Here is a 23975-nt window from a genome sequence, read left to right on the forward strand (position 1 = left end):
GAGGCAATTGTGTCAGTCAGATATACTCTACACCAGAGATACTCATTGCGTGGCTCGTAAGCCACATGGTGGCTTGTGTGGTAGCCTATAACAATATGGTAACACAGCCAATAATTTATTTTATTTTATTTTTTTCAAATTTCCTACATAGATGGCAGTGATTCCTACATTTCCAATCAATACTGTGCCGTAATGCTATGTGCTGAAGTTTAATGCGCCCCATTGGTTGCGCGAATGCTGGTATTTCTCACTACAGTCGCTACTAAGTGCAATTCGTGCGAGAAACGAACAGACATAGTGTGAGGGAGGTAGGTAAAAACAACAGAACCAAAGCTTAATGTAAAACATACTTTAACGTCTAAAATAAAACTTAACTAAATGCAGTGGTGGTTGAACTTGGGACAGACAAGGTTGGGTGAGAAGAGAAAGAATGGAGGGGATATGGATATCGGCAACAGAGTGAGCGCAATGAAAAAAAGAAAGTTTCATGTCAAATGGCTAGTGGAAATTCTGATTGGCTGGTAGCTGGTGACCAAAAAAGTAAATTTAGAACCCTGGTGACAACCTGTCATCAGCCTGAACCTGCAGTCTGCAGATACTCCTGAGTCCATCTGGATGGAAAGGAGCCAATCAGCAGCATCTTTGCAGCTGCATGCTGATTGGCTCCTGACAAGTGGATGGGATGTATGACATGTCACATGTATTGAACATGTGACATGTTCTGTCAGTGGGATGGTGTTACATTGATCAAAGCTGTTGACAAGATGTTTCTGGGTGGGAGGAGCTAAAATGCCCACAGAGAAGCTGATCTGATGCTAAATTGAAATAATTTGAAATCAGTGATGGCCTGTTCACATCTGGAGATGACATTTCTTTTTTTATTATTTGTCAAATAAACAGGAAGTGAAAATACTTACAGTGAAGATAAGGTTGGATGTAATAGCTGGTTTATCATAGCGTTAACACGGGGCATAGCCTGTCTCCATACAAACCCAAAGATGGTTACACTCTCTGCTGATGTCATCACAACACTGAATGACCTGATGTCATATTGATGTTTCAGGAACAGTGAAACATTTAGCCAGTTACAAGTTGACAAATAACATGCAGAAATTAAAGATGCTAACCACTTTGATCCATCGGCTGGTCTTGTCTGGGTCCACCTGAGTCTTCTCTAACCTGCTCTGACCCCTGGAGCCAGCAGGCTACGTGGATTAAAGGTCAATATTGATAGAATGAAATATAAAAAAAAAAAAACAATCCAGACTGATGAGTGGAAGCTCATTAAATTATTCAAACCCTGAATGGGCCATTGACTTCGGGAGTGGATTCACCTATCCACTGTAGATATCTTTAAACCTTCAGACCTTAGGAAGAGTCTGATTCTGACCCAAATCCATGAGTGATGGTCTGAGTGGAGCCAGACCTTCTCTTCTTTCACAACAGTTCAGGAACAGGATCCTGCTCATCCTATCTGGGCCTTCTGTAGGTCGGTACATGTTGTTGTACCCCCCCCTCCCCCCACCCCCACAGAGAGAAGCTTCATGAACAGGAAACAGAAGCTGGTTCAGAACTGATAAAACCTTTATTTCACTTTAAATTGTCTTTTACATTTTGTCCTGTTTATAACATGAAGGTGAAACTAGAGTTGGATTTTTAGAGACATACACAAATCTAGGATTACGTCAATACCTGGGGTGGAGGGGGGGGAGGGGGGCTGATCAGGGGTTTCTTTTTGTCGGTGCCTTTAAGCTAAAGTCTAAATGGTCACAACCACGTGCGCATTAAGCAATAAAACCGTCACAGAAGCAAACTTTTTCTTTTAGTTTTTTTGGGTTATTTTTTTTTTATTTTTATTCGAAGCAGAATACTGGTCAGTAAAAACAAAATGATTTGAGATACCAGATATACAGACAGGCTCGGCGCCACATTCACGACTGCATGGATCAATTTTTCCTTAGAAAGCAGGAAGAGGAAGAAGACGGAGGAGGAACTGCCGTCTGTCCGGCAGGAAACACCGAGACCTGACGTCATACGGCGGAATGTCTGATGGTTGGTGACACTGAGGGGGGGCGGGACCCGGTCCTCCTCAGCCTAGGAGCGGGTTCGGGGGTTTAATGGTGGGGGTCAGATCTGTGTACCGCGAGCTGCCGACTGCTTCCTGAAACCGTGACATCACTTCCACAAACAGATGATTGGCTGATCGGCTGCTCGTTGATTTGGCGAACATGTGGTGGACTCGAACCTACGACACTCAAGCTCACTGCCTCCTGTGTTCGGTCTGATTATCTGCTCAGCTCAGAGGGTTCAGCTTGGAAGGTTGCCGGTTTGATTCCCGGCCTTCGAACGTGGTCAGTGAATAAATTAAGGTCTGATCTGGATCGTGTTTTGGAAACGAAGCAGTGAGCTGAGGCGGTCTACAGATCCACTCCCCCTGCCGCCTGTGGTCCATTCGCACGGTGACAGACAGAGCAGTGACCGGGCTGGGTGGGGGGCGAGTACCAAAAAATGAGCGGGTCAAAAAGCACCGATTAAGAAGGCGTCAACTTTGATGAACCGTTTTAAAAGTCAGGTCTATAAATGTTACAGTTAAAAAAGGAGAGTTTGACTCACATGGAAAGAGGAAAAGAAAATGGAAGAGGCCCAGGACCAGGACCAGGACCAGGGCTGGACCAGAACCTAAACCAGAACGAGGACTCTGGAGGAATGTTTGCTCGTTGAACAGCAGCAGGTGAGACTGGTCAGTGTCACTTGGACCTTCTGTATAACCGGCAGCAGAACGGCAGCCCCCCACCCCAACCCCCACCCCTCGCCGACCGTCATGGAGGACAAACTGAGCGTCACAGTGTTTGTTGAAAATAAATGGACAGTTTAATAACCTTTTCTTCTTCTGTGGTTAAAGTGGAGGGAAACCAACAATGATGCCAGCACACTAAGAAAAGCTGGGGGTATGGGGGGTTGGGGTACACTAGATGAATGCATTGACTCCCTTTGGGGGGGACTGACATGTTAGGAAGTAATAGGATAAAAAAAAAAAGGGGGTGGGGTCTAAAAATATGAATTTTATTTTTATGGCCTGGGTTAAAATCCCCAACAAACCCCCCCCCCCCCCCCCACTGTCAGTGGAGTGCCATGATGGAGGGAGGAGGAAAGGGGAGGGGTGGTGGGTGATGGAGTTTCTGCCCCCCTCCAACCCTCACTGCTCCCCTAACCACCACCTGAAGCTGGAGGAGGGAGGGTGGTCAGGTACGATTCATGCTGCTGTTATACAGAAGGAAGGAGGGAATGATGTTTATGATTGAAGAGGAAGAGAAGGGGGGCGGGGGGGCCAAACAGTGAAGTGCGCTCTAGTTTTCTCCATCACCGGTCTCACCCTCGTCTCCCTGGTTTTCTGATGTCCACAGCTGTAATGGGAGGGGAGGGGGGGGGGGGCAAAGAGAGAGACAATCACACATCAGGGGGAGACAGAGGAGGCAGAGAAAAAGAGATATCGATTTTGGGAGGGGGGGCAGAGACACACTCACAGTGAGGTTGTCCCTTAGTAGCTGCATGATCAGCGTGCTGTCTTTGTACGAGTCCTCATTCAAGGTGTCAAGCTCAGCGATCGCCTCATCAAAAGCCTGGGAGAGGAAGATGGGACCATCATCATCATCATCATCAGCACAACGCCCTAGGGAGGAGGGACCACCTGTCTGCTGTGATGTCACTCACCTGCTTGGCGAGGGAGCAGGCCTGCTCAGGGGAGTTGAGGATTTCGTAGTAGAAGACGGAGAAGTTGAGGGCCAGCCCCAGACGGATGGGGTGTGTCGGCTGCATGTCCTTCTTACTGATGTCGAATGCGTTCTGGTAGGCCTGCTGGGAATTCTCCACCGTGTCTACAAAACACAACCACCCCCACGAACCGTTCTCAGGTCAGCCTCCTAACCAACACTGAAGTTATACAATCAAATCAGCAGCCTGACGCTGTGACATCACCATTTAAACCGTCGCAGTCTGTCTACAGGGTTAGGCTGGATACAAACTGTAGGACGGTAACCTCACTGTCAATCATGGATTCTGTCAAGGCGGTGCCACAACTGGTGGCGCCACACTGACTCTCGTTTGAAAGAAGAGGCCGTTCACTTCATGTTCCACATAGTTTCAGGTGATGTCACAGATAACTGCCGATGATTCAGCTGAATGACACCTTTCAAGGTGAAAATTACACTTTTTAGTTTGCACTGCCGAACACAGCCACTGCCTGCTCGGAGTGCTGCTTGGAGCGTACACAACAACGGGACAACAACCACTGTTTCAACTGGTCCACAGCATGGACTCTGCTCAACTTGTTGCCATGGTAACAATCAGATGACCAAAAATCTTGCCAACAAACCATCTCCTAGTAATAGTCTGAAAGACCCTGACAGACCAGGGTCTTAAAGCCTTGATAAGCCAGGTCCATGCAGACCCTGTGAGACCAGATGAACCCAGGCTGGCTCAGGTACTCACCCTTCTTCGAGTCCCCAGAGGCCACCTCTGACAGGTATCTGAAGTAGTCTCCTTTCATTTTGAGGTAGAACACCTTGCTCTCCGCCTGAGATGCGTTGGGAATGAGAAATTTATCGAGCAGGTTCTGAAACAGAAGATCAAGAGGAGGTTAGATGCTCGTTTCCATGGTGATGCCACACAGGCAACATGTCAGTGATGGCCTTATCACAGATCATCTTTGTTAAAACCAAACCTGCAACCAGAGTAAACAACGCACTAACACCCAGCCTGGTGTTCCTATACACACCGTCCTCTCTAATGATGTCACTCCCCTACGGCGCTTCGTTCCCGTTTCATCTGGTTTCAATCGGATCATGTGACGAGGACCGACTCCAGCCTGGAGCAGCTCCTCACTGAGACCGGCTTTGTTTCCCTGCCAGTCACATTTCCACCAGAAACATTTTACCTGCTGACTCATCACAGAATCAGCAGGAACTAATGTTGCCCTGAGCTCACTAAAGATGGCCACACTTCAGGTCTACTCTGAAGTCAACGAGGATCGTCCTCCATTTGACCACAAACAACAATCAGACATCATCGTAATAAAAACAAAGATGTGGTTCACGCGTGCCACCATAGACCATCTGCAGACCACCTGCCCTCTGTGGACCTGGACCCAGATCAGCAGAGCCTAAATCCTGCCTGAAGTCTGGCTGGACAAGGAAGTCAATGTAAATGGAACATGTTGGACCAGAACCTGAACCATATCCTCTTCCTCTGACCTGTCTGCCCCCCCAAACTCCTGCTGCAGCACATCAGTGCAGACAGTTTGACCTTGAAGATATTATTAGGCATTTGGAAGTGGTGGTGGGAGGAAGGTCCAAAACTGAAAGGCAAACCAGTTTTTACACACACACACACAAATAAGTTGTGACTGGTCGACAGCATGGTGAGTTGCATGGTTAGCACGCCATTGAATCAGAGCATCCTGAGTTAAAAATTGGCTCGAACAGGCCTGTGATGCAGGTCAGTCCCCCTCCCTCTATTTCCTGTCAGCCTCTCCGACATAAAGGCATAACAGCTAAATAAATGTTTTAAACAAAGAAGAGATCAGTGAAGCAGGGAGTTAATAACCTGATCACTGTTTGACAGTGGATCATAAAAGAGACTATGTTTCACTGACCAACAGGAAGTGAGGTCAAAAATGATCATTAGGGTTATTAACCCCAGTCTGACTGGATCACTTTCAAACTGAACGATGACTGAGTCCAACTTTTCTGGATTAGTCCTCAGACTCATACCTGCAGTAATGCATACGAACACACTCACACACTTTGTGCTGGCGTGCACTGATGCCCAAGATGAGCAGCAAGAAATAAATTAGATCTTTGTCTGCTGCCTGAGTCAACAGCTGCCAGCGCATTATTACTGTCTCCACAAGGGACATCATGTGACGGCTCTTCCTCCCCCAGCCAGGAGGAATCAGCTCCCTCCCACCTCCCATCAGCCCCCATTCTTCCCTCTCCTCACCAGCACGTCGTGGCAGATTTCTTGGAGTTCAGATTCGATCTTCACGCGGTAATCACGGGCCATCTGCTGTTTCTTCTCATTTCCCTCCGTCTTCTGCTCAATGCTGGAGATGACACGCCAGGATGAGCGACGAGCCCCCACCTGTCGGAGACAGAGACACCATCAACCTGTGACTGACACCAGCAGTCCATGTTTTATCTTAAAAGGTCCATATTAAACTTCCCCAAACCAAAGCCTAGCTCAGTGTAGTTTTACAGCTCCTCTCTGGCCAATCAGAAGGATGATCAGGTCCTCACTTCCGATACTTTGACCTGATTTATGATCAGACACCAAATGGAGGGCTACCTTTAGACCACAAGGACTTTTAACATCCACCTTTACAATATATGGACCTTGACACATTATGGCCCTTTTAATCAATGTCTACAATGTTACTCAGAAGGAATTTTATATATTTAAAGTTAATAATTTATCATTATGTCATTTGAAAATGAATTGTAAACCAACATCAGACAGCGACGTTCCCAATGAATGTTCCATATAAACATATCCAGGCAGGGACTAACTGTTCTCCTGTTACAGTCAGGACTGGAACAAACTGAAAACACACAGTACAAACAAGAACAGAGCAGCCAAGCAGAGACCCCAGGCTGCTTTGATTCAGCTGCATTTCAGAGTTGGACAATAAAATCATCTTATGGACCAGCTGTAAGACGGAGTGACGTCCACATGAGGAGCAGGGAGAGAACTGTTTTCTGTTGTTATGAGCCTACCCCACCGACCAACTGGTATGTGACTAGAGTTGTGCTGCAGAGTAAAGTCCAGTGCTCATTACACCCTCTTCACTGAGCACCCACAGTAAACGTTCCCAAAGAAGAATCTGTCAGGGCCTTGAGAAAGAACAGAGGCTGTGACATCAGAGTGGGGCGGGTCCAGTGCGTCATGTTAAACCATCACCACCACAGGCTGATCTTTATTGGGGTCTAATGGGCTCTAACAGAGGAGCTAAAAGCTGAGATAACACACCAATGAACCATAACAGAATGATCCTGACAGGTGACGTGACTCACTGATTACCACGTTACCATGGATACCTGTCAGTAGGTGGGACATATCTTTATGTGGTTGTTGAAAGGTTAACCACTCACACATAGACTGAAGGGCAGGTATACCCCGTGTCTGGACAAGAAGACAGATTCCATACCACATTCTTGTAGGCGACAGAGAGCAGGTTGCGCTCCTCATTGCTGAGCTCCAGACCCTGCTCTGTCACAGCCTTCATGGCAGCCGCCATGTCGTCGTAGCGCTCAGCCTGCTCTGCCAGCTTGGCTTTCTGCACCAGGTCGTTCTTATCCATCTTTTAGGCTGTGAGGAGGAGAACAGGGACAAAAAACTGGATTAGAGTTTAGACATAAAAGGAAGCGAGGGAAGAACGTTAGACCTGTGTCTGAGCAGAGCATGGTGGACGGGAGAAATAACAGGAAGTGATTAGATTTAAATAGACATGATTGACAGAGTTTCAGAGGTTCAGTTCCTGAGCCTGGGACCTTTCTGTGTAGAGTTTGCATGTTCTGCCTGTGTGGGTTTCCTCACACCATCCAAAGACACCATGTTTGGGTTCATTGGTGACTGAACCCAGTAGTTGTTGGTCTCTCTCTGTCTCTGTGATGGACTGGAGACCTGTCCAGGGTGGCCTCGCCCAGAGTGAGCTGGGATTGGCTGCAGAACGCCCCGTGACCCGGAAACAAATAAGAGGTAGAAGATAGATGAAAGAATGAATGAATGAAAAATTTCAACTTTTAATTTGAAAGTTACTCTTACTAAAAATGCCATGTAGGAATTTTAACCTGGGAGAAAATCAAAAGGACGCCTGTAACTGTCAGTCTGATTTGGTCCTAATCAGGGGGAAGTTACACTGTCTGCTATTCCCGCCACATGATATAATTTATGCTCCCTCCAAATCATTTGAGACTGCTGGAGAAGTCCAAAATCTGTTCTAGATTAGTCCATTCCAGTTCAAAGTCTCCTTCAGGCAGCTCCGTCTTTACCTGGGTCAAAAAGGCTACAACCAGAAGGTCCTTAATATCCCATTATTCATAGCATGTCAGTAATTTTAATCAGCCAGCACAGGCATAGAGCCCGAGGATCAGTTCAACATTAACGGCACAAACCGTTCACACCTGAAGACCTGTAGTTTTCAGCAGCAAGGGTGGGAAAAGATGGAGACGTAAAGTGAAAATCCTTCAACTGTCTCAGTTTCTGCGTCTTCATGGTCTAGGACAACCATAAGAGGCCACACTTCTGTAGACCAGGTCCTGTGGAATACACGATCCTGGATTCATCACCCAGACACAGTCCACATCAGAACTTTCAGAAAGGACAATAGCATTTGCTGTCAGAAACCCATTCCGCTCCAGTGAAGCAGCCCCCAGGGTCCCCAGCTCTCCAGATGACTCTGGTCTAAGTAGGCCACAGCCATATTGCCTCCATATCCATACACACTGTAAACCATCCATTGACAGCCAAGTCGAGCTTAAGGGTTGACACTGAGCCGAACTGGTGCATCACCCAACCGGTAACCTGCTGGAGAACCAATGAGACCGGTTTCCCACTCGTTTTGCATACAACTGGTTTGATGAGTTCCTGTCGTGAATGGTTAATCCAGGTAGCTCCGCCCACCAGAGGGAAACTCAAACATCAGTCTCTTGTTCAGATAACCTTCCTCCTCACCTCCGACCCTTGAGCGGTTACACTAAACACCATTACAATCTGATCAGCTCAGACCTTTAGCCATTAAACCTGTTCAACCAAAGCTAGATTCCTCAGGATGTTCAGTGAATGTCTCTGAAACCGAGTGCTGAGGAAGTTCTGGGCTGATTCAAACAGACCAACAGAAAATTATAAAACCAGGTCACAAAAGGTCTTTTTGCTTTTAAAAAACTTTTTCATTAAATAAATTCAACTATAGTGATGTAAAATTAATAATAAGCAAAAATTATTGGTACAAAAATAAATAGTGAGAGATCATACCCGTTCCCTCACTCTGGCCGACTCCTGGACATTGATGTTATAAATTTGCTATATCTGTCAGTTTGGCCAAGGAGAAACTGCTGTATTGTTCTTGTTCCCATTTATTTTTATTGTCAATTTATAAGAAAATGTTTTCTGGATTAACTGATTAGAGTTTGGTCTATAAAAATGTCACATTTCTGGTTCCCAACAAATGAAGCTGATCTGAAACTGGTGAAAGACCTGGTCTCTTGTTCTTTATGAGTCAGCGAGTGACTCCGCTGGTTGTAAAACGAATTCAGGCTGTAATGAATTCTATGGGAAAATGCCCCTTCTTCTCCCTTTGCTCGGTGAAGCTTTTCCTAATTGCTATCAGGCTGACCTAAAACCACCTCACACTGGGGTTTGGCACCATGACAGGGTAAGGATTAGCCTTAGTTTGAACTGTACTTTTCAGGTGTGTTCACTGCCTGAAACACCTGCCAGATTATTGTTTTCACTTATTGACTAATTATTAGAGCTGAGTGATATTTAATAAATATATTCATAGATATTGACAAGTCATGATCCCAGTGGTGATCATTTTTTCAAAGCTAAAATAATGAAAAAAAATGTCCTTTTTGTGGAATTTTGTGGATGCTGCTACCAAACAATTTTCTTCATATAAGGAGAATGTTTTACAGGAAAGACTACAGATAATACACAATTTAGCCCCCAACACACACCATTACATCGTTGGTTGTAAAACTACCACCAATTCAGAGCTAAATATGACAAAAAATGTGGAGCATCAAATATTAGATCGTTATCACCCAAATCCCTTGGTCAATGATCTAATCACTGATCATATGGATTTATTCTGTATTACTGAAACCTGCTGCAGCAGAATGAGGGTGTTAGTTTAAACAAATCTACACACCCCACTCATGTTAACTTTCCTATTCCTCGTACCAGGAGGAGGAGGAGTGGTAGCTTTCTGCTAGTTCCAGTATATCGCCCACCTGGTCCTTACTCAGAGTTTCTATCAGTGTTCTCTAAGTTCCTATTGGAATTAATACTTGGTACAGATAAAACATAGTGGGTGATTTCAATATTCATCAGTTTTGCATTTAAGTCATTACTGGACTCAACTGGCTTTTCCCAGCGTGTGAATGAACCTATCACAATCACAACCGTGATCTGCTGTTAACACATTGCATTGAAATTGACAAATTAATATTTTCCCACAACCCTCTTCTCTCCAACCAATACGTAATAACCTTTGAGTTTACAAAAAATGGCTGCAAAGCATCTGGAAATAAATTCAGCGATAGCAGATGTTTATCTGAAAATGCTGTGCCCAAATTTAAGGAGAATATTCAGACATCATTTGCTAAACTGCCATGTCTAAAGTCCACAGTAGACTTCTCCCCTACACAGATTGATGACCTTGTGAGTAGCACTATGGCCTCACTGTGTTCAAATTTTGATTCTGTGACTCCTCTAAAAAAGAAAGTAATGAAAAAGAGGAGGCTGGTACGCCAAGATTCAACAACTCTTACCTACAATTCTCAGTCATCTACTATCAAATGCAGCAGCTTCTCAATCAACTGTAACACTTGCTTTGTTTTTGGAATCTATTTCACCTTTACATTTCTCTGACCTACTTTCTACAGTCTCATCATCTAGACCATCAACTGGTCTTTTAGGCCTGATACCTACCTGGCTGTTCAAAGATGTTTTCCACTGATTAGAATGTTCTGGACCTGATCAGTGAGAGTTTATCTCTTGGTTATGTTGCTCAGCCTTTCAAAACTGCTGTTATTAAACCTCTCCTCAAAAGACCTAATCCTGATCCAGATGTTTGGGCTGATGATGGATTCATATCTAACCTCCCTTTCATTTCCAAAATTCTTGAAAAAGCAGTTGCAAACCAATTCTGTGACCATCTTCAGAAGAGCTTCAGTCAGGTTTTAGAGTCCAGCACAGAAACGGTTCCGGTAAAAGTTACCAATGACAACGGATAGGCCTCCATACTGTCCTGTTAGATCTTAGTCCTGCTTCTGACAGCACACATCATAATATTCTATTACAAAGGCTGAAACATGAAATGAAATCAAAGGAGCTGCACTAAGCTGGTTCAAATCATACTTATCAGACAGCTATCACTTTGTTCATGTTAACAATGACTCATCCTCAGACACTTAGATCATGGAGTTCCACAGGGTTTTGCCCTCAGACAATCCTTATCATCCTTAAAATCCCTTAGTCAATATAATCTGGAAGCGCACCATGAAGTTTCACTGTTATGCAGATGATACTCAGTTCTACTAGTCAATGAAGCCGACTGAAACTAACCAGCCAATCAGACTTCAGTCAGTCTTACAGACAGCAGAAAAAAGCTGCAGGTCATCCAGGTCTTTATGAGCTCAGACGAACTTAAGTCAATGTACTTGGCCCTGAGTACCTTAGAGGAGCATCATCTGATCATCTAACCACTGTTGATGGCATTAGTTTAGCCTCCAGTTCATTTGCGAGGAATCTTGGGAATCATTTTGATCAGGAAATGTCATTTGTCCCTCGCGTCCTCTCCCTTCCTGTCCACATCCTTCAGGTGCTGAATCATCTATGCTCCATGTTCCCTCTCAAATCATATTTTTTTTAATTTGATTTGTCACACCTTTACTTTACAAACCAAACATCTTTATGTATTTTGGTCTTAGAACTACAATTTGCTCTTCTTTATTCTAAAATTATTGAATTAATGTTGTGGCAAAGTCCCTGTGCTGTGTACACACCTAAAAATTTAGTGTTGTTCCATTCATTTATCAAAAAAAAAATATTACAAAATAAAAAAAATATATAAATAAATAAATAAAAATAAAGGAAAACTGAATGAGGCCATTTGTGTTTTGCATCATAAAACCATTAACTCAATTATCAGGACAATCAGAAGAAAAATCCTAATTCAACAGCATGAGGTTCCAATGAAAGACCAATAAAATTAGCATCAGTTTGACTTTGTCATCTGAGTTATTGATTATGCCCAATTCATAATCACCGACCAAAAACGAAAAAGGACACAGAATTTCAATTTAAACACCAAACCACCATTACAAATGGGCACAATAATTTAAACATTTTACATTCTCAACATCAGGCAACAAACCAATCGCATAAATCAGTAACTACCTAAATCAAGAACTGCCTTACTTTATTATGTAAATTAAGATTGGTTTTGTTTTACTAGCACTTTGAATGTCATAGCCAACCTGGGCTTATAAACATTAACAACACACACAAACCTGGTTAATGTATGCTTTTGTAGGAATTAAGACACATTTTCTAAAACAAATGGCCACTTGGGCAAGAAAATAAGTTGGGTTTGACCGGTAATGTCAAAAAGGGGTTTCTCTCCCATCACCACCTCTAAATCACATTATAAAGTGTTTCACTTATGCTCCCTGTTGGCAAAATCCACTTAACGTGTTGAACTTTTAACGTGTTAAAACATTATTCATCTGGCACAGACTCCTGCAATTTCACTGCAATTTCCCAGCCTGGGATAAATAAAGTATATCTATCTATCAAAACCATGTAGGGGCAAGTGTCTCCTCCACAGAAATGAGTAAGTTTGTTTAGATCAACAAGAAAATGTCTGATTTAACATAAGAGGGAAATTATACTTTTAGGGTTTATGTTAGTATAGGAAGCTGGGAAGTACTTTATTTCAACTCTATCACCTATTTAATAAAATGTAGTTAACTTATGTTTGAGGTTCATACGTGAAAATACACAAAGTAAATCAAATGTCATGAGAACCTTTAGTGTGGATGGCTCATCTTTCACTACAACATTAAAGTCTGTCCAGTTTAAATAGCAGGAAAAGGAGACTTCGGGCTCTGGGTCGGAAAAATCGAGCAGAGTCAGTCTCCGGGCTTTATGTGGCGTTCACGGTCCCGTCAACTCACCACCGGTTAACCCCCCGAAGGTAAACTGCATTCAGGACTTAACGGGAAGAGAAACGCTGCTTATCACGGCCCCGTAGATGAAGCAGAGACCCGCATGTGCTAAAAAGCCTGATCCGGTTCTGCCCGGTTCCGTCAGTAACCAACACCTGGCCGAGCACCAACGGTCCGCGTTAGCAGAGCCGCTGGCGCAACCGCCCAGCTCCGCCGTGAGGTTAACAGGCTACGGCGCGTCGAAAGACTGGGGACATGGTCTTCCACAGCGGAGACACATAAAACCAAACGGCTGTAAACATCCCGGCCGGAAACGTTTTAACGCCCTGCTGACCGGCAGCCGACAGTCCGTGAATATTCCGGCTGTTGGTCGGCGGCTAACAGCCTGCTAACAGCTCCGCCCTCCGCCGCTTCCCCTGCGGAATTTTAAGATGGAGAGAGATTACCGCCAGCTAACATGTTAGCATGCTAACGGACCGTCACGGCCGTTGGCTTTAGCCGTTAGCTTAGCCGCTGACCCAATTCAGGATCCACGGTAGTGATGTGAGACGACGCCGACCATATAGCCGAACCGATCAGGGGTCAAATACAGCATCTGGTCCGTTTCCCCCAGCCCCTGAACGGAAGAGGTTGTCGATGGGAAACGTGGCCGACATCGAAGCCTCGTTTAGGAGGAAACTCCGGGGACAGGGAGGGTGTGTTAGCGCCGCTACGCCATGACGGAGCTCCGCCGGAGACAGCGATAATTTCCCTGTTGCTAGGATAATGAGGTAATCTCTGCCGGGTTTAATGTCGTTAATGCCGGTGTGTCTTATGGAGTCCGCCGCGTAATATGCCGAGCACTCTCAGTCAATTTGTCCGCCGCCTGAGACGGCGGCCCGGCGGGGCTCGGCTGCTGTCAAAATGGCCAAACTCCGCCCGACACGGGCACCGCACCGCACAGGGCTGGGCCCCCAAGCCTGGGGCCCGCAAACACACGAAACCAACGACTTGAAGGATTTTCGACAGCGCGGAACCAAGACAAACCAAAGTCGGGTAATGTGCGGGTTATTTTTGGCTATTTAGGCACTACTCTGGGCCTAGAGCCTCGCACCCAGCCCCAAACCACAATAGGCACCTTCCGCTGCAGATGCAGCGAATGAAGCCGCCGCTGGGGAGGCTGTTCCCCGCTAAAGACTCCCCTCGGCTTGTTTATATGACAACCATCGATTGAAATGGAGGTGAACTCACAGTTAGAGCGGACTTGGAATCCCGATTTTATTCTCTGAACGATGGGAGTTAATCAAGCCGTCCTCCGCTTGCTGCTCAGCGTATTCAGGGCAGTACCACTTCCGCCTGCTCTGACACTTCCGCTTCCTCTAAACCCCACCCCTCCCCCCGCCAGTATCCATGGCGACCTAGCCAGGGGGTTTCCTAAGCAAGTTGCGAGGGGCTTTGACGTCAGGAGGACCATAGCAACCGCTCCAGGATGACGTGCGCCGGTCTCCGTGGCAACTGTCTCCAAGAGGCCGTTGCCGTCGTGAGTTCACCATCATGTCAGCTGACAGAGTGGGTGACACTGATTCCACAGCAGCACACACAGACACACAACTGACTGCATCAGACACAGACACACAACTGATTACATCACACACAGACATACAACTGCCTGCATCAGACACAGACACACAACTGCCTGCATCAGACACAGTCACACAACTGACTACATAACACACAGACACACAACTGACTGCATCAGACACAGACGCACACCTGCCCTGTCCTCTATCCAACATCAGTCATACCTGATATCACTCCGCCAGCCCGATCCATCACTGAGTGAACATGCCGAGTAAAGAAAACAGATCCAGATCAGACCAAACTGGGAAACAGGAAATAAATAATTCGGACAGTTTGAAGAACAAACACAACTCAGGAAGCGACAAGGGACTTTAAGACTCACCTGGACACACCAATAGAAGAAAGAAAAATATTTTGACATGTATAATTGATTTTTTTTTATCATTGATCGCACAATAAGACCTCTGGGCAGCACGGTGTCCCAGTGGTTATCTTTGAGGGTCCTGGTTGGGTTCCTGGCTTGGGGCTTCCAAAGACATCATGTTTGGGTTCATAGGTGACTCTTCATTGTCTGTAGGTCTGAGTGGTTGTTGGTCTCTGTCTAACCCTAACCCTAACCTGTCCAGGGTGAGCTGGGATTGGCTCCAGAACCCCCCTGTGACCTGGAAACAGATCAGCGGTAGAAGATGAATGAATGAACAAATCCTCCATGTTGGAAAAATATTCCCATCAAAACCAGGACACCAGCAGGGGGCAGCAGAGACTGAGGGGGTAACTTTACACCTACACACTGTCACACCAAAACCACCTAGGATACAGGTGATTGAAGATGTGTGTGTGTGTGTCAGTGAGGATTGATGTTATCAAGGTGACACTGATTCTCTCCCTGATCACTGGTGAACAGATTAGCATGATAACAGGATAAATCTCCCCTCTTCCTCTTTCTCTAATTTAAACCCAGCAGACTCGAGAAGCACCGCTGGTCTTCATGTCCACATTCCTGTTAACCAGGACAGACCATGATGGACCAGGACTGGTCTAGGACTTGAAGCTGGGAAGAGACGGTGTCTGTTTTGTCTCAGATTAACAGGAAGCTATTTATGGAAAACTGGGATCAGATCCTGGATGTTAATTCTTCTCTGATGACTCAAGGTGTGTACCAATACACAACCCAACAGCACACCACAATAAAGTCCCTACATGACCCTCAAGTGCACAGGTTGTCTGTGTGTTACATGTGAGTGTGAACAAACTGACATACAACCGCCGTCTGAATCTGGATGAGTCAAAGAAACAGCAGGTTCCTGTTTATTCTGGGATGGTCATAGAAACAGGATATTAAAGAGTGTGTGTCTGTGTGTGTGTGAACAATGATGCTTGTGCAGTAAAGAAATAATTATTGACAAATAAATTAAAGATGTAAATACATAAGCCATTTGCGATGTCTCTGATGGTCCTGAGATAGAATAAAGTTTTAGGACTCTTCAGACCAGAGTCCAGGTCCAGGTTTAGACACAGACTGTGGGCAGTGGATGGAATAAGGAACAGTTTCTACCCGCAAGCTGTTGCCCCCCCACATAATGAACCGCAGTACTTTATCTTTTTGCTGTTACCTGATTGAAAGCCATCTGTTCACATTCTAAAGGTTGCTGTGAATTCTTAGAGTAAATTCTAAAATGGTGCATTTATCGTTCTTTGCCGATCTATTTTCTATTTTTATATAAATATATATTTATATTGTATCATATTTATTTTATTGAGACAGAAACTGCAGCTAATTTCTTTGTACTGGTGGTAGAATGGCAATAAAGTTCGGTCATTCATTCATATGATCTGTAGATGAGGAGCATAAGGAGAGCTTCTAAAAATACTGTTTGTGTGTGGGAGCACATGAAAGATAGTAGAATAATGACCTGCTCAATGAGGGGGGGGTCCTGACCCCAGAATAGCCCCCACAGTCGTTAAGACTCATCTCGATCTGAGTTATATCAGTTCAATTAATAAAGACACACACAAACAGACATCCTGATGGAATTTAACACGCTCAGATCTCAGCTGATGTTGAGTCTGACTCTCGTCCTGTCCATCCAAATGACTGACAAGAAGGCGGTGCCTCATTAAATCGATGCAGTGACCACCACAGTAGAAAAAGTTGCAGCCTATTTCACCCTGCCCCCAACGCACACACACGTGGTTATGTGTGTGACAATGAGTTTCTTGGGTTTTCTGTGTTTTCTCTGGATATAACGTAAACTGTTTTAAATGACACTAAATATTGTTCATGTTTTCCAGCTAATTAGAAGTCAGTGCTTGTGTTCAGGAAGTGAATCAAATCAGGAGTTTCCTCATAGAGAACAGGAAGTGGAGCAGGACGCTGTTATCTGTCCCATCATTTTATGGGCTCCATCATCAAATGGGTTTGGATCTGACTGCACTGCTGCACTTACAGGAAGTCAGCTGCCCCAATGTGACATCACAGTCTTCCCTGCCGCACTCATCCATCAGCTGATTACTGTGAGCAGGGTGGGAGGAGGAAATGTGATAAATGATGTTAATACTGTTTTTAATATGAGTTTAGTCAGCTCCATTAGAGCAAACTTTCATCCCTGGAATAACAGCAGAAACACAGAGGCAACAAATGGAAAATTAGATTCCTGTTTCTTTCTTTCAGGTGTTTGTCGTCATCGTCGTTGCCTGTTCACTCATTGGTTAAATATACAGCTCATGGGTAAATCATTTTCTCTCACTTTCCCCAGATCTTTGTCCTGGTACTGGACAGCAGATCCACCATCCAGAACTTCAGCTGCTGAACTGAGTTACTGTCCGTCAGGATCTGAGACCTGCCTGCAGACAGGATAAGGAAGGAAGTTTTTCCTTGCCGCTGTCGCCTAGTGCTTGCTCAAGGAGGGATCCGTTGGGTCTCTTTAAATAATTTTATAAAGAGTTTGGTCGAGAGCTCCTCTATATTTAAAATTAATTGATGTAACTTTGTTATGATTTGGCACAATATAAATAAATCAGATTTGATTTAATAACAGGAAGTGGGAGGAGCCAGGGGTCGCTGAGAGCAGGCTAGCTTCTACTGCTAACAGCACAAGTTGCACCTTAAATATTCACGATCTCAATATGAAAACTTTTAATGTGGTGAACTTGTGTGACAGATGAGAAGGATGGACAGAGGTAGAAAGACAGAGACATGATGATGATGATGATTAAACTCTGACTCCACAATGAAGGCCTGCTGTACAGAAATCATGAATAATGGAATCAGAGAAAAATTTGTTCAATCTAGTTCAAAACTGATAAAATATTTAAATATTTCCTGAAATAAGAAAAAAATTTAAAGAGAGAGAGAGAAAACCATTGTTAGCTCACATTTGTCTTCGTCAGCATTATCTTCCTCATCGTCTTCATCATGTCCAATGGGACCGTGCAATGTCAAATGAGTTTTTCCTCTGCTGGTCCAGCTTGAACAGGATCCAGATCCGAGGACAGAGATGGATCAGAACAACCTGTTCATTGCCACGGCAACATGATGATGTCACTGTCATCATGGGCAGCCACAGCAACGTTCTCCTCTCACACTGATTCCAATCTGTCCTCAAACAGGGTGTGTGTGTTAGCGTGTGCTCATATCTTCTTTGGTACTGAAATTCACACCCTTTTGCAGATTAGATAATATTAATGAACACCACTATGCTATTAGCTCATAAGATTCTTCATCTTAAAGAAGATTAGGACCGGGTCCACGGTGGGACCAGGACAGATACTCAGACACAGAGTGGCACACTGGGTCAGCAGCAGTGGTGGCTCCTGACAAATTTTTCAGGGGGGGCAACTGTTCTGATGATGACCAAGGTGACCCGTTCAATGGGAAAATTAATAGGCAGCAAAAGAATTGCCACATCTTGTTACTTTCTGGTCAACTTACATAGCAACACCAAATGTAACAGCTACAGTGAAAAGTTACATCCAGGAGTCTTCAATCAATAAAATTACCTTGGCTCTATAAAAATCTACAGAGAGATAAACTGTGAATCAAAAACAAAAGTATTTATTTACAGTTCTTTGAAGTTTAAAATTACAAATAGTTTATATAAATCCAAAAAAAAGGGGAAGTGCATTAAACTTACTCAACATTGCACAAACAATACTTTGTATTTGCAGAAACAAATAGTAAATAGAATAACTGTACAGATTGCCTTATCAGTGACAATATTTTAAAGGTTTTGTGCAGTTTAATTATCTAAAAGTGCAAATTAAAGTGCACAGATTCAACAGTCAACTATATATACAAATATAATCTCTGGCCAATTGTAGAGATTTGCAAAAATGAACACAAACAAATATAAAATAGATGAACATATTGCCTGAAATCAGCATTAAAAAAAAAAAAAAAAAAAAAACTATTAAAAACCAACATCAACAGTTGCCGCCATCAGGGTGAAATAAAGCAGAACAAAGCTTTAGCTGCTTCATAGCCTGCTCGCCAAGTTTTCCGCTCATACAGCTCAGCGAAAATTCCCGGTTATATGATTTCCCTCCCTTTGGTCCTATTTGTTTCATTGCCAATTTATCTTCATGACTGCGACGACTGAAAGGGACTTCTTTCAGGGAAAGGACCGAGTTGCTCCAGACACTTGCCATGCTGACCTTGAATGCGACTAGCGCAGTGGCTACGTGGGCTGTGCTCACATTACGTATGACGAAAGCACGTTAAGGGCAAACCCTCCCGGAACCCATAGAGAATGGATAACGACTGAAATATAAAAAAAAAAACTGACATTACATGAGAGTCGATGAAGGCAGTCAGGGAAAGTTTCATCCTGACTGAAATCGCCCAAAAGGTTCGGTACTTCATGAAGCACAGCCCTACACTGAGTGGATAATGACATACAGAGCAGCTCCAAATGTCTAGAACTGTCGTAACCACTATAACACTGTAAAGAATATGATAAAAAAAAAATTTCCCCTTTGCTGGTGCGTTGTCCGATTGCCCTTACGAACAAACCGCCTCTGGTCAGCAGCCAATCCCAGCTCACTCTAGGCGACAGAGACCAACAACCACTCAGACCTACGGACAGTTTAAAGCCACCAATGAACCCAAACAGGATGTCTTTGGAGGCCCCAGGCCGGGAACCCAACCAGGACCTTCAGAGAGAACCACCGTGACACCATGCTGCCTTTTTTTTACAGTAAAAATTAAATGAAATAAACTACAATCAAAATTTGGTTTTTCCTTTTGAACAGGAAGTTTGTGTGAAAACAGAACAGCAACGCACACACACACAATACTCTGCTGCACAACGATCACAGTTGTGTGTGTGTTCACATTTTTCGATCTATTTTTAATGAATAATTCACTTCTACGAATCACCAGCTTCATTATCATTACTGATCTTCTGCTGTTGACTTCACTTCAGCTATTTCTGTTCACGCCTGCTGTGTACTGGAGGAGCTGGGAGTGTGCACGTGATGCAGCTGCTGGCATACGACCAGGCATTTGAAGCATCTACACATACACACAGACAGACACAAAAACCTGAGCTTGTGTTTTTCAGGATGAAGTCGTTGGTTTTTGTCTGATCGTCTGATTTATCCTAACATTCAATATAATGATGAAGCATACAATTTCAAAATAAAATGCACTAATATGTTTGTTTTTAAACATAAAATATCTGACTTCGAATTTCTGGTTCAAAACAAAAATGAGACAAAAATTCAGAGGACGAAAATGAGTGTGTGAAATCAAACACTTTAATTAGATTCACATAAACTTCATAATCCAGAAACTAACTCTCTCTCTCACACACACACACACACATACATACACACACACCTGAGTTGCTTTTTGTGTGATCCATAATTTAGGAATGTAGCCTCACACAATGATCATATGTGTATTTAAATTAGATCAAAACATCACTTATAAATATATAATGAACACACAACACCCACAAACTGACTCACACTAAAGTCCTATTTGTGTGTCTGGACAGGGAGTCACTAAAAACACTGGGCACCTGTTCCTGCCCCACCACTTCGTGTGTTACTGTGTGTATATGTGTGTATATGTGTGTGTGGCAGTGACAGGAATGTTGACACTGGACTTTCTGTCTCACGTGGACTCGTCTCGGCGTTACTTCCTTTACGACTCTCCCTATTTAAAGAGCTTCAGTCGTTAAAGGTTTCATCCTCTGACACCCACTGACCGACTGAAGGTTCAGACTGAAGGTCCAGACTGAAGAACTGACTGATGGATAACTTCCTGCTCTGTCCTGAAAATACAGATTTTGGATCTCTGTTCCTGATCAGCTGTAAAGTTTTTTAGGATTTGAAGCCAAATGAAGAAGATTCTTCTTTTCTCTTCAAGTCTGTACTCTTCTTTTTTTGACCTTTGACCCTTTTCTGGACAACACTGAAGTTTGACCTCCAGAGCCAACGTCCACTCTGGGAGGAGAAACGTCTTTGAAGGATTTTATTTCTCAAGCTCCAAACATCTGGAAAACGTCTGGTGTCTGGTCAGGATGAGCGGCAGAGGGACCACAGTCTCCTCGGCAGAGCCTCAGGTTTTCAAACGAGCTGTACGGAAGATCAAATGTGCTGCCATGGTGGCCAATCTGGCCAAGAGCTGGCAGGGCTGGGCCAATGAACATGCAGGCAAACAGGACGCCATCCCAAGTGGCTGGATGCCATCTTCTGTTGAGGAGGAGGACAGGAAGGAGCGCAGCCACGTGGTAAAGCTAACTGTCACCCCACGGGTCATCGTGGCGGACTCTTCTGATGGTGACAGCAGTAAGATCCGAACCTGCTCCGTCACCAAGACGGTTCAGCCAAAACGTAGCGAGTGCAGCAGTAGTGATGTTTACAATGCCATCCGAGGCAAGATGGAGTCAGGGCCCGAGGAGAACAAGCCATTCTTGGGCAATGAGTCGCCAACGCGGCGGCGCCAGATGAGGGCATTGAACACTGCAGAAGCAGGTGGGGTCATCCAAGACAGGAAGCTGATGCTCCAGGAGAAGAAGCTGGGGTCAAGGAGCGGCAGCATGGAGACGGAAGACAGCAGGGTGGAAGAGGAGGCAGGCCTTAGCAACAACAGTGAACCCAAAACTGAAGTGCCGGACGTCCAGAGGAAACAAAGCAACAGGCTGAAGGTTAATGTTATCTTAGCATGCTAACTGTTCTGATCTGACTCTAAAACATGACATGTAGTCTCTGATGTTTCTTCCTTCAACCATTTTCATCCTCTCTGCTCTGTTACCTGTTCACCTGATGGTGGGCGGAGCTTAAGGCCTGGTCCAGGTTATGTTAGCTACAAGCAGCTACCATCTAATGTTTCCACATTCTTGTTGGTTCCAGCTGTCTTTATCAGACTGAGCAGCTCATAGAGAAGCTAAGTTGACCTCAGATGAGGACCGAGGGCTCCATCCGTCCATCCTCTCAGTAAATTTCTTCTCATCCTCATCAAACAAATTTCTTAAAGTGGAGCATAAAGATTCCCGCAATTCACAGCATGAATAGAGTTCCCTTTGAAGTTGCCTGAAGAAATCCAAACCCCCGACACAAAACACTTCCCGGCTCTGAGGTTCTTCCTATTAAAGGCAGAAGAGCAGGGGGCACTTATAAAAACTAAAGCCAACACAATGGAACCTATGGAGGGGGGGGATCTGACATCTAACATTTCAGGATGCGAACATTATAGTTTGGGTTCATGAAAGATCATAACAAACAAACAAACAACGAGCAGCTTCAAAGCTGTTTGGAAAATAATCAAACTGCATTCACATCTTAGTTAGTATGCTAACATTTGCTAATTGGCACAAAACACATAGGACAACTGATTTATTCATACACTAATAAAACAGTTTGTCCTCATGTTTGTGCTGTTGAGCAGCTCCACATAAAACATTTACAGCCTTTAAAGATGGACCTTTAATTCAAACTGTGCAACGTTCAGTGAAAATGTTTATGTTTAAGTCCAACAGCAGCTTAAAGATGGTTTAATAATGTTATCTGTATATTGTTTAATCACAGCGATTCCATAATTCACTTTTACTCTGTGAGCTGATAATATGAAAGTAAAATACAACATTTTACTCTTAAATATAAATATAAGACATATAATACATTTATTATGAAACACAAATAGAGACAAAGTCCAAAACAGGAAATCTGGACCATTATCACTTTAAGGCTTCACAGTTGGTGACAGTGTCAACTTCACATAGAAGAAATAGCAGAGAGATCTGATGACACTGAGGTGAAGGAGGAGCTGAGGAACATACCAACTGTGGGTTAATGGGGGTTAATGACTCAAAGTGTCAGCTGCAGCTTTCTATCTGAGGTCAGCAATCATCATAGCATAAGGAATGGGCTCAATGGGCTTGATGACGTGGAAGCTGCTCAGTCACTGCAGACCTTCAGATCTAAACTGTTCTACATCAAAACCATATAAACAGAAACGTATCTGACTTGTGACTGACGTGTTTCCCTTTGTCAAACAGGTTAAAATCGCCACAATGGGCGACATCAAGAGCCGCTGGCAGCAGTGGTCCAACCAGCACATAGAGAGCCAGAAGCTCAACCCCTTCAGTGAGGAGTTCGACTACGACTATGCCATGGCCCAACGCCTCCGCAAGGGGGACTCTGGCTACGGTCGGCCCAAAGAAGGCTCCAAGACGGCGGAGCGGGGCGACCGTGCCCAGAAGCACATCCACAGGGAGATGGAGGAGATGGTGTGGATCATCAGAGACATGGGCTCCAAGGACAAAGAGGGAAGGACCGTCATCAGCTTCGGACGACTTTTTGACCGATACGTAAAAATCTCGGACAAGGTGGTGGGAATCCTGCTGCGCTGCCGCAAACACAAGATGCTGGACTTTGAGGGGGAGATGTTGTGGAAAGGACAGGACGATGATGTCATCATTACACTGCAGGACTAAGGACATGTGATATCTTACATACCAACATCATCAACATGCCAACAATTTAGCTTACCAAAAAACGGAGACAATTTTTTTTTTAATCAGAAACACAAATGCAAAACTCTCAGGATGAACACAAAGACAACAAATGCAGAAACACACACACACCAGATTGACTGGTGAAAGGGTGCTATCTTTACCATGTTAACAATGCTCACCTTTCAAATTATGCTTCCACGTTAACTATGCTACATGCTAACTAAGTTTTTTGGTTTTGTTTTGAAATCTCTGTGGAAATGATCCAAACAAGCTAGCCTTAGCATACCACAGAAGGCTTTCAAAACAGCAACAATGCGACCAAAGTGCTGTTTCCTCTCAGATAGTTTGAGCTCAAACTGACATTAACTAAGGAAGAACAGGAAAACTGGATGAAACCGCGGGAACAGGTGTGTGTCCATCAATATTTCATCATACAGAGTGAGAGTGCTGCAGGAATTAGCTTTTTAGCTGCTTGAAGTTTATGGGGTTTTTTTGTGGATGTGAA

General features: G+C 44.3%; 2 protein-coding genes across 2 annotated transcripts; one reads left to right on the plus strand and one right to left on the minus strand.

The window, feature by feature from the left end:
* Positions 1–1566: 1566 nt before the first annotated feature.
* ywhaba (tyrosine 3-monooxygenase/tryptophan 5-monooxygenase activation protein, beta polypeptide a) lies at positions 1567–14304 on the minus strand. Its single transcript, XM_029502754.1, has 7 exons — positions 14178–14304; positions 7202–7362; positions 5998–6138; positions 4489–4612; positions 3712–3875; positions 3525–3620; positions 1567–3404 (listed from the first exon to the last, which is right to left on the minus strand). The coding sequence occupies exons 2-7, from the start codon at positions 7352–7354 to the stop codon at positions 3348–3350; spliced, it is 735 nt and encodes a 244-aa protein (XP_029358614.1). The 5' UTR covers positions 7355–7362; positions 14178–14304; the 3' UTR covers positions 1567–3347.
* Positions 14305–21034: 6730 nt separating this feature from the next.
* abraa (actin binding Rho activating protein a) lies at positions 21035–23449 on the plus strand. Its single transcript, XM_029503136.1, has 2 exons — positions 21035–21661; positions 23012–23449. The coding sequence occupies exons 1-2, from the start codon at positions 21035–21037 to the stop codon at positions 23447–23449; spliced, it is 1065 nt and encodes a 354-aa protein (XP_029358996.1).
* Positions 23450–23975: the final 526 nt, after the last annotated feature.

The sequence above is a fragment of the Echeneis naucrates genome, chromosome 5, assembly GCF_900963305.1.
Source record: "Echeneis naucrates chromosome 5, fEcheNa1.1, whole genome shotgun sequence".
Lineage (NCBI taxonomy): Eukaryota > Metazoa > Chordata > Actinopteri > Carangiformes > Echeneidae > Echeneis > Echeneis naucrates.

Excerpts from the sequence above, each read along its gene's own strand:
- ywhaba (XM_029502754.1), bottom strand. The coding sequence starts at position 7,354 with ATGGATAAGAACGACCTGGTGCAGAAAGCCAAGCTGGCAGAGCAGGCT. Across the intron at positions 6,139-7,201 it reads CTGTCGCCTACAAGAATGTG|GTGGGGGCTCGTCGCTCATC; the intron begins GTATGGAATCTG and ends TGTCTCCGACAG. Across the intron at positions 3,405-3,524 it reads TACTAAGGGACAACCTCACT|CTGTGGACATCAGAAAACCA; the intron begins GTGAGTGTGTCT and ends CTCCCATTACAG.
- abraa (XM_029503136.1), top strand. The coding sequence starts at position 21,035 with ATGAGCGGCAGAGGGACCACAGTCTCCTCGGCAGAGCCTCAGGTTTTC. Across the intron at positions 21,662-23,011 it reads AACAAAGCAACAGGCTGAAG|GTTAAAATCGCCACAATGGG; the intron begins GTTAATGTTATC and ends TTTGTCAAACAG.